Source organism: Leucoraja erinacea, chromosome 18 (assembly GCF_028641065.1).
Source record: "Leucoraja erinacea ecotype New England chromosome 18, Leri_hhj_1, whole genome shotgun sequence".
Lineage (NCBI taxonomy): Eukaryota > Metazoa > Chordata > Chondrichthyes > Rajiformes > Rajidae > Leucoraja > Leucoraja erinaceus.
Genome location: NC_073394.1, coordinates 10,830,976 through 10,846,286, shown reverse-complemented (window position 1 = coordinate 10,846,286; position 15,311 = coordinate 10,830,976). Strand labels below are relative to the sequence as shown.

At 47.4% G+C, this 15,311-nt stretch overlaps 1 protein-coding gene across 1 annotated transcript in view; it reads right to left on the bottom strand.

Moving 5' to 3' along the window:
- LOC129705634 (spondin-1-like) overlaps window positions 1-12,660 on the bottom strand; it is a 197,681-nt gene extending 185,021 nt beyond the window's left edge. The window contains exons 1-3 of the mRNA XM_055649286.1: window positions 12,222-12,660; window positions 10,247-10,353; window positions 4,826-4,959 (exon numbers count right to left, since the gene is read on the bottom strand). Coding sequence (XP_055505261.1) covers window positions 4,826-4,959; window positions 10,247-10,353; window positions 12,222-12,423 — 443 coding nt within the window. The 5' untranslated portion in view covers window positions 12,424-12,660. The remainder of the gene's footprint in view (window positions 1-4,825; window positions 4,960-10,246; window positions 10,354-12,221) is intronic.
- Window positions 12,661-15,311: the final 2,651 nt, after the last annotated feature.

Genomic DNA, 15,311 nt, shown 5'->3' with positions numbered 1-15,311 from the left:
TGTACAGGTATCTCTAAAACTAAACTAAATTAAAAGCTGAACTGCCACAACTGCAAAATTTAAATAGCTTTAAATTCCAATGGTTCAGACACTAAAAAAATAATTAAATGACTGCGATCCTCTGGTTTTCTCATTGTAGATTTAAAAATGACACATTTTCGCTGGTCCGTTAATTTAATTTCAGATTCACACCCTCCCTGTGTGTACTGCAGAAGATTGATCTTGCTTGGTTTGTTCAATCCAGCCGCATTATAGCCCAGTTAAAACAGTGCAACAATGAACTGCAGATGCTGGTTTATACCCAAGATAGGCACAAAGTGCTGGAGTAACTCAGTGTGGCAGACAGCATCTGTGGTAAAAAAGGATAGATAACGTTTCAGGGCTGGTCCCGACCCAAATCGTCACCTGTCCTTTTTCTCCAGAGATGCCTGCCTGACCCGTTGAGTTACTCCAGCACCTTGTGTCTGTATCTCTTTGCAACAATGAACTTGTCTGATGCATAAGGCCCACAGGTGAATCAGGTGAAAGGAGAAAGCAGCACAGCTTGCCGTGCAGGGTGGGGGGAAAAAGCAAGGATAAGATTCTAAGCATGTTATTGAATCGACAAGAGCAGTTCTTCAGTGCAGAGTCACAGCTCAGAAGGTTCAAGCACCGCTCCGGAGATTTGAATTGCAACATCTAAGTTGATCTTCACAGCACGATACTGAGGGAGTGTTGCATTGCCTGGGATGAGGTTTGAACCAATGCCTTTAGACGCTAGAGACACAGTGTGGAGACAGGCCCTTCGGCCCACCCAGTCTGTGCCAACCTGAGATCAACCCATACACTAGCACTATCTTACACTCAGGGGCCAATTACAATTTTACTGAAGCCAATTAACCTACAATTCTGTACGCCTTAGGAGTGTGGGGAAGAAACCGGAGCACCCGGAGAAAACCCACGGGGTCACAGGGAGAACGTACAAAATCCACAAAGGTAGCACCGGAGGTTAGGCTTGAACCTGGGTCTTGGGGCGCTGTGAGGCAGCGCCTCTATTGGTTGTACCACCGTGCTGCCTTGTTGAAGGGAGTTGGCCACTTGCTTTGCCTTGATGTACGTCTGCAAATATGTTGCAGTAAACCTTGGACTAAAACCTGTCGTCTGTGATGCCACTCGATGCCAACACTGTATCATGCTATCACGATCATCGCAGGATCTCTTTGGTAAAGGACACTACCTCTCCCAATATTTGACAGGGCAGCCAAACTCATGAAAGAAATCTCACATACAGTTTTTATTTTACTTTTAAAACATTACAACGGGTGCAAAATCTCCTCCGCAACTCTGATCTTGCGTTCGGTCGCACTAGCGACTTTGGTTTTGCACTATAATGGTCACCTAGAGTTGCTGATTATTAAGTTATTGTGCTATTGATTAGTCTTTAGGCTTCAGAGATAGAGTGCGGAAACAGGCCCTTCGGCCCCCCGATTCCGTGCTGACCAGCGATCACCCCATACATTAACACTATCCCACAATAGGAACAATTTACAATTTTACCAAAGCCAATTAACCCACAAAACTTGTACGTCTTTGGAGTGTGGGAGGGAACCGGAGCGCCTGGAGGAAACACATGGTCACAAGGAGAACGTACAAACTCTGTACAGACAGCACCCATAGTCAGGATCGAACCCGGGTCTCTGACGCTTTAAGGGAGCAACTCTACCGCTGCGACATAAGCCCAATATTATATATTAACATCTCTGTAATTGCGTTAATGGGCCTGTTAAACTGCAGCAAGTAAAAATCTCATTGGAAAGAGGGCAGTGGAGGCCAAATCACTGGATGGATTTAAGAGAGAATTAGATAGAGCTCTCGGGGCTAATGGAATCAAGGGATATGGGGAGAAGGCAGGCACGGGTTATTGATTGTGGACGATCAACCATGATCACAATGAATGGCAGTTCTGGCTCGAAGGGCCGAATGGCATCCTCCTGCACCTATTTTCTATGTTTCTATGACACAAAATGCTGCAGTAACTCAACGGGACAGGCAGCATCCTTGCAGAACATAGATAAGTGACATTTCAGGTCACGATCCTTCTTCAGACTGAATAATTGCATTGTTCCGCTGCCGAAACATATGACAATTAAAGATTTTTGACTCTTGAAAGATTCTCGCATTTGCACACGACTCAAGTGGAAGCTGAAATATCATGTAATTTTATAGTATGATAAAAGCTCTTGTATTTTGAAATATCAATGTAAATTATCTTAATTGCTTTTAATATTGGAGCAGATAGATTGTTAAGCAGTAATTATGCCTTCAATGTCGCACAGATCACATGCAACAAAGCATAAGCATTTCATGGTATTTTAAACTGTTAGCGGTTGTTAAAAAGCTGAGATTGAAGCCACTTTCACAGAATTTTCCCTGATTGCACTGGCAAATTCTGCAGCTCAGGCAAATCACCAGAAGCTACTTTAGGGAATTTTGTGTGAAAATATCATACAGCAGCATCCATGCTGTGCAAGATGCCCATCTGAGTTCATCCTGCTAAGCTAAGTCTGAAGAAGGGTCTCGACCCAAAATGTCACTCATTCCTTCTCTCCAGAGATGCTGCCTGTCCCACTGAGTTACTCCAGCATTTTGGAGCGCATCTTAGTCCTATTAGCCTGCATTTGACACATGTCTCCCTTAACCATTCCTATCCATGTACCTGTCCAAATATCTTTTAAATGTTGTTATTGTACCTACAGCATATTCCATGTCCACACCAAATGCCATGTAAAGGTTTCTTCAATGAACTTCACGGTCACACCAACACCCAAAGCCAACCATCCTCTGTGTAAAAAGGTTGACCCTCATGTCCCTTTTAAATCTTACTCCTCTCACCTTAAACCCATGTTTTCTAGTTCTTGATTCCCCGACCCTTGATAAAAGACTCTGTCCATTCACTCTATTTATTCTACTCCTGATCTTATACACTCCTCAAGATCACTCCTCAACCTTCAGGCATGCAGGTGCAGTAGGCAGTGAAGAAAGCGAATGGTATGTTAGCATTCATAGCAAAAGGATTTGGGTATAGGAGCAGGGAGGTTCTACTGCAATTGTACAGGGTCTTGGTGAGACCACACCTGGAGTATTGCGTACAGCTTTGGTCTCCTAATCTGAGGAAAGACATTCTTGCCACAGAGGGAGTACAGAGAAGGTTCACCAGACTGATTCCTGGGATGTCAGGACTTTCATATGAAGAAAGACTGGATAGACTCGGCTTGTACTCGCTAGAATTTAGAAGATTGAGGGGGGATCTTCTAGAAACTTACAAAATTCTTAAGGGGTTGGACAGGCTAGATGCAGGAAGATTGTTCCCGATGTTGGGGAAGTCCAGAACAAGGGGTCACAGTTTAAGGATAAGGAGAAAATCTTTTAGGACCGAGATGAGAAAAACATTTTTCACACAGAGAGTGTTGAATCTCTGGAATTCTCTGCCACAGAAGGTAGTTGAGGCCAGTTCATTGGCTATATTTAAGAGTGAGTTAGATGTGGCCCTTGTGGCTAAAGGTATCAGGGGGTATGGAGAGAAGGCAGGTACAGGATACCGAGTTGGATGATCAGCCAAGATCATATTGAATGGCAGTGCAGGCTCGAAGGGCCGAATGGCCTACTCCTGCACCTATTTTCTATGTTTCTATGTTTCAGCGCTACAAGGAATAAAGTCCAAGCCTGTCCATTCTCTCCTCATAGTTCAGGCCCTCTATCCTGGTAACATCCTCAACAATCTTCTCTGCACTCTTTCCAACTGAACGACATCCTTCCAAGAGAAGGGTGGCCAAAACTCAACACAATACTCTTAAAGGGCCTGTCCCACGATGCGAATTTACCCAAGAGCTCCCTCGAGTTAAAATCAAAAATCCAAACTCGTGGTACTTCATCACGAGTATTTTTTTACTCTTGGAAATTTTTCACACTGTTGTAAAAACTTCACGAGTTTCACGAGCTTACCGCGTTTCCCGAGTACCTGCCGTTAGCGTTACGAGCCGCTACGAGACGTCCCCGAGCTCCGACGTGCCCGCTACGTACATTCTACATACTTAGCACGAGTTTGATTTTTTTTTTTAAAACTCTGGAGAGCTCTTGGGTAAACTCGTATCGTGGGACATGCCCTTAACACTTGGAGCGCTGTGTGCAGTTCTGGTCACCCGGCTATAGGAAGAATGTCATTACGTTGGAAAGGGTGCAGAAGAGATTCACCGGGATGTAAGCCGGATGTGTGGGCTTGAGTTAAAAGGAGAGGGTGGATAGGTTGGGACATTTTTTTGAAATGTAGGAAACTGAGGGGTGACCCTTATTATTGAGGTGTACAAGATCACGAAGAGTCTTTTTTCCCAGGGCAGAGGTTTCCAATAGTATAGGGAATAGACTTAGGGAGGGAGGGGAGAGATTTAAGAGGAACCTGAGGTGCAATGTTTCACTCAGGAATGAGCTGTCAGAGGAAGCTACAGGGTAGGGCACAATGACAACCTTAAAAACACAGATATATGGATAGGAAAGGTTGAGAAAGCTATGGGCCTAATGCAGACAACTGACACGAGGCCAGAATGTCAGCTTGGTTGTCACGGTCAAGGTGGGCTGAAAGGCCTGTTTCTGTGCTGTACAGGTCTGTGACTCTCGGGAAGGTTGAGAAAGCGATGGGCCAAATGACTGTCCCGCCACCTCCCTATTGCTCCCCTCCCCACAGCTTCCTCGTACATCTTCTCTGCACCAGTGTGTGGGTGGGTGTGGAGTTATCAGCTGGGGCAGCTGAAACCTGGGCTGGAGCGGACACCGGATGTGAGCCACCACTTACTTCAGCACGAGGCAGCCTGATCCAGAGGCCGGTGCCGTCCACAACACCTGGACGCGTGTCCTCCTCCTGGGGGTGCTCTCCGTCACAGCGTACGGGCAGTTGGTCATGAACTGCGAGTCCTCGTGGTCAACTATCTGCATATTCAGAGTGGGAGGCAACGGAGAAGCTTCGTCAGTGGTAAATACGCAATGTTAGACTCGTAACTCCAAGGGCTGGCACGGTTGCTGCCTTACGGCGCCAGAGACCCGGGTTCGATCCCGACTACGGGTGCTGTCTATACGGAGCTTGCATGTTCTCCCTGTGACCTGCTTGGGTTTTCTCCGAGATCTTCGATTTCCTCCCACACTCCAAAGACGTCCAGATTTGTAGGTTCATTGGCTTTGATAAAATTGTAAATTGTCCCTAGTGTGCTTAGGACAGTGTTAGTGCTACCATTTATTTTAGGAGGGCTTGTATACAAAAACAGGGATGTAATGCAGAGGCTCTATAAGGTGCTGGTAAGGCCGCATTTGGAATATTGTGAGCAATTTTGGGTACCATATCTGAGTAAGGATGTGCTGGGCATGGAGAGGGTCCAGAGGAGGTTTACAAGAATGATCCCAGGAATGAGTTGGCTAACCTATGATAAGCATTAGTTGGCACTGGGCCTGTACTCGCTGGAGTTTAGAAGAATGAGTGGGTTCTTCATTGAATCATACAGAATAGTGAAAGGCTTGGATAGAGTGGATGTGGAGGGGATGTTTCCACTAGTGGGAGAGTCTAGGGCTAGAGGTCATGGCCTCAGAATTAAAGAACGTTTTGTTAGGAAGGCGATGAGGAGGAATTTATTTATTCAGAGGGTGGTGAATCTGTGGAATTCTTTGCCACTGAACGCTGTAGAGACCAAGTCAGTGGATATTTTTAAGGCAGAGATAGATAGATTCTTGATTAGTACAGGTATCAGGAGTTGTAAGGAGAAGGCAGGAGAATGGGGTTAGAAGGGAGAGATAGATCCGCCATGATTGAATGGCGGAGTAGACTTGATGGGCCGATTGGCCTAATTCTATTCCACTCACTTATGAACAATTACATGTGCAGGAGAGAACTGCAGATGCTGGTTTACATCGAAGATAGACCACAAAATGCCGGAGTAACTCAGTGGGTCAGGCAGCATCTTTGGAGAAAAGGAATAGATGTCTTTTCAGGGCGAGACCCTTCTTCAAACCGAGAGTCAGGGGAGAGGGAAACTAGAGGTATGAAAAGCTTCAGAACAAATCGGAGCTGGTACCGACGACCAAGGAAAGGTGGAGCCCACAATGGTCCATTGTTGGCTGTGAAAAAGAGATGATCACAAAGGGATACATGGATGTGGACAGTGGAACTAGCAGGATGACTAGGGTGGGGAAGGGGCGGAGAGAGAGGGAATGCAAGGGTTACTTGAATTTAGAGAAATCAATGTTCATACCGCCGGGTGGTAAACTGCCCAAGCAAAATACGAGATGATGTTCCTCCAATTTGCATATGGCCTCACTTTTACCACGGAGGAGGCCCTGTACAGAAAGGTCAATGTGGGAATGGGAAAGGGAGTTAAAATGTTTGGCAACCGGGAGACTTTGTGGCGGACGGGGTGGGAAGTTGTTCAGCGAAATGACCGCCCAGTCTGCATCAACAATTACATGCTGACCTTAGCATATCTTCAAGGCTGAATGTAGAACATGTAAATATATAAGATGAATGTATTCATACAATTAAAGCTATTGTCAAGTTTCTTATGCTGATCTATAAATCCCAAGGAAGTTGCAACCAACGCCCTCAGCCTTTTGTCTGGTGAGGGGTCTTGCCCCAACCGGACCCTCAGCCTGATGAAGGGTCTCGACAGGAAACGTCACCCATTCCTTCTCTCCGGGGATGCTGCCTGTCCCACTGAGTTACTCTAGCATTTTGATCGGGTTGTTCACTAGTGTCGTCTGAGAGTGGGGAAATCTTCCGTCATTCCCCAGCCAGATGCATACATTACTCGCGATCCACAGTATGCAATCAACCCTGAACTACCCCTTGCATGCCAGTCTGTTTTGATGGTGGGAAATGAATGCTGGATTTTCCCCACATAGAGCACAGAACAGTGTAGCACAGGAACTGTTCCTTCAGCCCACAATGATTGTGCCAAACATGATGCCAATATAAACCTATCTCCTCTGCCTGTGCCTGTTTAAAAACCATTTAAATGCCTCCACCACCACCCCTAACAGCATGTCCCTGGCACCCACCACTCCTAGTGTGTAGAAAAAAAACTTGCCCCGCTCATCTTCTTTAAATTTGACCCCTCTCACCTTACATCCATGCCCTCTAAACTTTGACATCTCCAACCTGGGAAAAAGGTTCTCACGATCAAAGGTGCAGCAGAGTGGTGCAGCAATAGAGTTACTGCCCTACAGTGCCAGAGACCTGGCTTCGACCCAGACTACGGGTTCTATGAGTACGGAGTTTATATGTTCTCCCTGGGACTGCGTGGGTTTTCTCCAGGTGCTCTGGTTTCCGTCCACTCTCCAAAGACGTACAGGTTTGTAGGTCAACTGGCTTCAGTAAAAATGGTAAAATTGTCTCTAATGTGTAGGATAGTGCTGGCGTAAGGGGCGATCGCTGGCTGGCACGGACCCGGTGGGCCGAAGGGCCTGGTTCCGCGCTGTATCTGTGGAGTCTTTCTACCCTTCCTTTGCCTCGTCTAATTTTAAATATCTCCATCAGGTAATAAATCCCATGAAATTATTTTTAAGCACCAAGGCAAATGCATCCTTCTTGAGTTCGGCCGGACGCAGAAGACCTGTAGGGTGAAGCCGTCGAGCCCAGCCCCTGCTTGCACCCCAAAGATTAGAAACCAGAGAGGAGGGTGCCAACACTAATGGACGCGAGGAGCAAGGCCGGTCAGTGAGAGAACCGAGGTCTGGCCTCAAGGTCGGCTGCCGGAGGCGTTCCCAGGGCATGGTGGTTCACGGTGCCAGGATGAAGAGGGCACTGCCCGAGCCACCCGCCTGCGCCGTTTCCAGGGTTACGTCCGGTGGTTTTAGAGAGGGACTACGCACTGTCCACGGGCATCCTGGGGAATTTCATAAGGTCATAAAGAAGTAGGAGTAGAATTAGGCCATTTGGCCCATCAAGTCACTCTGCCACTCAATCATTGCAGATCTATCTCTCCCTCCCAACCCCATTCTCCTACTTTCCCCCCACAACCTCTGACACCTGTACGGGATTTCTGGGACCGCTGGGCACAGCGGGGGGTGGGGAGGGGGGGAGGGGGGGGGGAAATAGAATGTAAATAGTATTGTAAATACTTGAATAAACCTATTTTTTTGCTTAAATTTTTAAAAAAAGTTTCACGGGCGAGGAGTGGGTTAGGGTCGGTTCGCTGGACAATTCAGACAAAGGTGACGGCTGCAGGCCTTGCAGCAGCCTGGGACTCGGCTGGATCGGGCTCCACTCCGTAAGACCTAGAGCGTGGACCGGACTTTGGAATGGCGCCGAACCTGTTGCCCCTTGCATGCAGTCTCAGCTGTCTACTGCTGTACACTTTGCTAATCGTGGATTGTGCTTGGGTGTGGCAATACTTTACTGAACTGTATGCAAAACCAGAATGTCACTGTGCGTTTGCACAAGTAACAATGAAGAGCCATCGACCATCTACCATCGACCACTCAAGGTTGCCTCTCGAGAACAGAACAAAACACAATACAATACCAGGTCCAAATGTTGCATTGTATAAAAAAGTGTAGGTAGGAACTGCAGATGCAGAGGATAGACACAAAAAGGCTGGAGTAACTCAGCGGGTCTGACAGCATCGCCGGAGAAAAGGAATAGGTGGCGTTTCAGGTCGAGACCCTTCTTCATCTCTGATTGTTACATTAATGCTTTAACGGGCATTGATTCACAGCAATTTGGACAAAGCTTTCAAAGCATTTGGAAGGTTTAATCTTTAGTCTGATTCGAGATAATTTAGCAAGGAGCAACACTGTGTAGAAAGCAACTCAGGAAGGAGTGACACTCTGCAACCTGATCGTTCAAAGCCCAAACAATTCAAAGTCATCATGGTGCCAAAATTGGTTTTGAATTATCCAATCACTTGAATTAAACAAAATAAATAACACTGAAAAGAGAAATGTAATCTCTTGAAAATAAATTACCAGATAATTTGAAATGAACAAGATTAATTTAGCGCAGTCTACAAATAGCAAAGGCACTGGCTGCCAGTTGTGTTGGATGTATAATGCATGGGAAATGGAGAGTAAAGAGACAGCAACCTAAATAAAGACAGGATGGGATTGTGTATTTTATATTTGCACAATGATAACCCAAATTTGAAACTATTTAATCTCTGAATATAAAATCAGCAAACATGACATGCACTGGGTGCTTTAGGGGAAGTGAGGCAGCGGGCAGCTTGTGGGCAGGGGGTACATGTTGGCTGCAGTTTAGAGATTTCATTCGGGAATTATTTTAATTCCAGGACATTTTTTTTTCCATTAAATTCTCTTTATTTTCACACAAATGACACAGGCTTCACACACACACACACACACACACACACACACTCTATCACACACTATTGTCACACACACACACACTATCCTCTCACACACTATCTATTGTCACAGACACAGACACAGACACTCTCCTCACACACACTCTATCTATTGTCACACACACACACACACTGTTCCCACAGCCACTCTGTTCACACACACACATGCACGCTTTATCCTCACACATGCACACTATTCTCTCATACACACACACACTATCTACTCTCACACACTATTTACTCTCACACACACACTACTCTTACACACATTACTCTTCGCACACTCACGCACTGCTCACACGTACACACTGCTCACCATTGACATACTCTACTCATGTGCACACTGCGCACACACACGGCTCACGTTTTCACAAATGTACGCACACTGATACATACATTCTCAGTCTCACACACACCATAAACACACACACACTTTGACCAACACATTTCCATTGAGCGAGGCATATATGCATATATATGTACAGACCTGTTCACTCATATATTTGTAACAAAAAGGCCCAATTGAATTTCCAACACAATGTTCATTGTTAGAAATCATACACGTACACAAAAAACGCAATTGGAATTTGAAAACAAATATTTTACACTTCCATTAGTGGGCAATAATTATTGGGGGGGGGGGTGAGCTCGGGGAGGGGGGGGTGAGAATGAAGGAGTGGGGAACGAGGTGGGAGCTGAGGGGGGGGGGGACAGAACAGTGGAATGGGGAGGGAGGATGGGGGAGGGGGAGATTGAGCGGATAACGGTAGCGAGGGGGTGGGGATGGAGGTGGGGGGGGGGGGGGGGGGGGGGGGGGGGGGGGGGGTGGGGGGGGCAATAAGGACGAGTGATGCTCCATGTCACTTTACCTGAAAATTCCCAGCGTAATCCTCCTCCCTGTGTCCGTCCTCACCTTCCCGCAGAGCGATGATGGTGAATCCCCGGAAATAGAAGGGGAGTGTGGCCGAGAGGGTGGCTGAAACAAGAGAGGAAGAAGCAACAAGGTGACCATGCAGGAAATCCTGACACCAGCTCTCCCAAGTTAGCAAATAGGTTTCAAATGTCCTGCCAGTGGCAAGGTTCAGCTCGCGGAGAGAGAGATATTTTAACAGTTAACTTTATCACCAATGGGATTTCTGTTTTGTTTTTCAGGGAGAATTTTGGTTCGCAAACACATTGCGAAAGCCCCTGAAACAATGGCAGAGGGAAACAGTGAAATATACAATGCTCACGCATGCACCACCGCCCCACACACGCACGCACACACACACACTCGTATACACACACACCCACATACTGGAAAATTCACACACACACTTGTATACACACACACACACAGGAAAAGTTACACACACACACACACACACACACACAATGTTACATACACACACACAGCGTCACACACACACAGAGGAAAATCACACACACATACACACACCTATATATACAGTATACACACACACACACAAAAAGTTAAACACACACACACACACACACAAAGTCACACACACAGGAAAAGTTACACACACACACAAAGGAAAATTCACACACCTATATATATACACACACACAAATATATATATATATATATATACATATATATATATATATATATACATATATACATATATATATATATATATATATACACACACACACACACAGGGAAAGGTACACACACACACACAAAGTCACATATACAGGAAAATTCACACACACACAGGAAAAGTTATAAACACACAAACGCACACAGTATTAAAGTCACCCACTCTGTAAAAGACACACACACATAATAAAAGTCACAAACACACACACACACATACAGAGTGAAAGGTGACACACACACACAAAATAGTCTTTCGGTTTAAAGAGACACCAGGAGTGAGGAAGACAGAGAGAAAAATACAAACTGCAACAGGCAGACAGAACTACGCGCACGTACAGATAAATAGAGTGTGTGTGTGTGTGCGCGCGAGAAAGAGAGAGAGAGCGAGGGAGGGATAGTTGCAGGCAAAGAGACAGAGGGCACACATACACAGGGAGAGCGAGACACACACACACACAGACACACAAACAGGGAGAGTGACAGTCACATAAAGAGAGGCAATCATACACTCACACACGGTCACAGAGACAAAGACAGCGGGAGATAGTCTTAGGAGAGAGACACACTATCACAAATAGACAGACAGAGAGACAGTCGCTGAAGAAAGAGAAATATATCTCTCTCATTCTCACCCTCTCTCTCTCACACACACACACACACAGGAAGACACTGTGTCACAAACAGTCACAGAGAGTTTCTAGAGAAAAATAAAGATCTCTCTCTCTCTCACATACACACAGAGAGGAAGGGAGAGACACATAGTTACAAAGAGAGACACAGAGAGGAAGAGTCTGTCTCCCACACACACGGAGAAAAACACACACGTTCACCCAGTGCCTCTCACACTCATGCACACACACAGTGACACACACACACACACAGTGTCTGACACACACAGTGACACACAGTCTCACACACACACACACACAGTGACACACACACACACACAGTGACACACACACACACAGTGACACACACACACACACACACAGTGACACACACACACACACAGTGACACACACAGAGTGACACACACACACCGTGACACACACACACACACAGAGTGACACACACACGCAGTGACACACACACACACGGTGACACACACACACACACACAGTGACACACACACACACAGTGACACACACACACAGTGACACACACACACACAGTGCCTCTCTCACCCACACAGACAAGGTGGCAGTCAGTGCTACGAGGAAGCCCGGAGCTCCACTCACCCCTGTACGTGTTGCCCGGGATGTAGTGTTCGGGGTTGCCCTCGATGCGAAGACTGAAGCCGGTGTTGCCTTCTCTCCGGCTGCCCGGCGACCTGAAGATCCGGCTGCAGAATCCGTCAGACACGGCGCTCTCGTCGTACGGGGAAGCGACGGCCGAGCACAGGGCGAGGGACAGGGCGAAGAAGCGCAGAGTAAAGTCCATGATGCGCGGAGTGTGTCCCAGCTCTCTCGCCCCTGCCTGTCTGCAAACTGACACTCTCTCACACGCACACCCACACACACTGGCGTCGGAATCTCCCACTCCTGGTGAAACTCAGTAAATTCCCAGCCCAGCAACTAACTCTCAGGGGTGTGATAAGCAGGACCACGTTCACTGGTTCACACAGGGGAGGACGTAGTGGGTGGAGGCGAGGTAGAGGAGGGGAGGGTTAGAGGATGAGAGAGGGGAGGGGAGAAGAGAAGAGGGGAGTAGAGGACAGGGGAGGGGAAGAGAGGGAGGGGAAGAGAGGGAGGGGGAGAAGAGGGAGGGGGGGGGGGGGGGGGGGGGGGGGGGAGGGAGGGGGGGAGAGGGGGGGGGAGGGAGAGAAGGAGGGAGAGAGGGGGAGGGGGAGTGGGAGAGGGAGTGGGAGAGGGTGGAAGGGAGAAAGAGAGGGTGGGAGAGAGAGGGAGTGAGAAAGTGTGAGAGAGAGAGGGGAGAGAGAGGGAGAGGGGAGGGGAGAGGAGGAAGGGGAGGGTTAGAGGATGGGAGGGTTAGAGGAGGGGAGGGTTAGAGGAGGGGAGGGTTAGAGGAGGGGAGGGGGGGTGGGAGGGGTTAGAGGGGAGGGGAGGGGATGCGAGGGGGGAGAAGAGCGGAGACGAGGAGAGGGGAGGTAAATCAGTGCAGATTCTAGCCCACCTCTCCCCACCCTCGGGTCTCTGTTGCTAAAGCCCCGCGTCCACAACGTTGCAGCGCAGAGGGCGGAGAGTGCAAGAGTTCGCCCGAGCAACACGCACACGGAAGAGAAAAGTTGCGCGACGCCAATGTTATCTTGCGGAGAAGCAGTTAGTGGAACCTGGCCCTTCTGCCCAACTTGCCCACGCTGGCCGGCATGTCCCATCTACACAAATCCCACCTGCCTGCGCTTGGCCCACATCCCTCGAAACCTATCCTATCCATGTACCTGTCTAAACGTTGCGACAGCACCTGCCTCAACTACCTCTTCTTCTGGGAGCTCGTTAATAATAATATTATATTCTATACTATATAGTGGAGTGTGGTATAAACATATATATACTGTAATAGATGCTCTATATATATATATATATATATATATATATATATAGATAGTATTATATATATCTATTATAAATACTATTCATAAATATAGTTTTTATTTTTATGAAACATTTTTCTTTACCCATATTGGTCCATATCCCTCTCAATCTCTCTCATACACACATTCTAAATATCCTGCAAATATACTGGATCCCAGCAAACAAATTCTGAAGAAGGGTTTCGGACCGAAACGTTGCCTATTTCCTTTGCTCCATAGATGCTGCTGCACCCGCTGAGTTTCTCCAGCATTTTTTGTCTACCTTCGATTTTCCAGCATCTGCAGTTCCTTCTTAAAGACTCTCTCTCTCTCTCCCTCCCATAGGGGTAAGCGTTGCCTAGCAGAAATATGGCACAGTACTCAGAGTATCAGGCCCTTCGGCCCACAATGTCTGTGCAGAACATGCAGCCAAGTTGGACTGATCACCTCGTCTTCTTTTCGTGTCCATCCTGTTACAAATGTTGACCTCGCTGTCATGTCCGTCCTGAACAGGACGCAAGCCTCCGGCAACCATCAGTGGGAGCCATCACTTGTCGCAATAGATGATGGTGGTGGCAGAATCAGCTCGGGATATTTCCCAGTTTCCAGCCCCGGTGACGTGGACGCTTCTGCTAAGGGGATACTAATCACCTCCATCCTCCATTCCCCTGCTAATTCCACGTGCCTAATCAAAATTCTCTCAAACACCACTATAGTAGCTGCCTCCACCACTACCTCTGGCAGCACGTTCCAGGAACTGTGTTAAAAAACTTGCGCTGTTCATTTCCGTTAAAGTTGGACCCCCTCATGGAGGCACAAATGGTGCAGCGGTAGAGTTGCTGCCTTACAGCGCCAAGGACCCGGGTTCGATTCTGACCACGGTTGCTGTCTGTACAACATGAGTTTTCTCTGGGAGCTTTGTTTACTTTCCACACTCCAAGGACGTACAGGTTTGTAGGTTAATTGGCTTCAGTAAAATTGTAAATTGTGTAAGGACGGTCTGAAGAAGGGTATAAACTGGAAAGGTCACCTATTCCTTTCCTCCCGAGATGCTGCCTGTCCCGCCGAGTTACTCCAGCTTTTTGTGTCCATCTTCACCTTAAAACTATGCCCTCTAGATATTCTCGCTTCCCATAATTGGATATACTCCTATCAGGTCGCCCCCCAACCTCCGATGCTTTAGAGGGAACAATCAGGTTTGTCCAACTGCTCCTTACAGCTAGTCTCCTCTATACCAGGCAGAGTTCTGATGAGCCTCTTCTGCACCCTGTCCAAAGCTGCAATATCCTTCCTGTACCGTGGTGATCAGAACGGGCAGACACGAGGGGGAAACTACGCCTGGACTGTCGGCGTCTGGGTGTTTGGGGGATGTTAATCTCAAGGCCGTGAGGGGCCTGGGTCGATTCCAGGGGCCTGGAGCACAATAAGCCATGATGACACAACTGCTGGAACAAAACCTCAGGAGGCATTCCTCCACGGATGCTTCCTGACCATAAAATGATGCGGGGCATAGATAGGGCGAATGCACACTGTCTCCCCCCCCCCTGTCCCCCCCCCCCCCCCCCCCCCAAGGCTAGGGAATCAAGAGGTAGAGAACGAATGATTGAATAAGTGTATTGGCCAAGTTTTCACATACAAGGAATTTGCCTTGGTGCTCCGCCCGCAAGTGAGAACATGACATACGGTGACAGTTAGGAATGACACATAAAACATTAAACATTAATAGTAAAACATTATTGATTAAACATGTGGGTATAGGTTTAAAGTGGGAGGGGAAGGGTTTATAGGAACTTGAGGA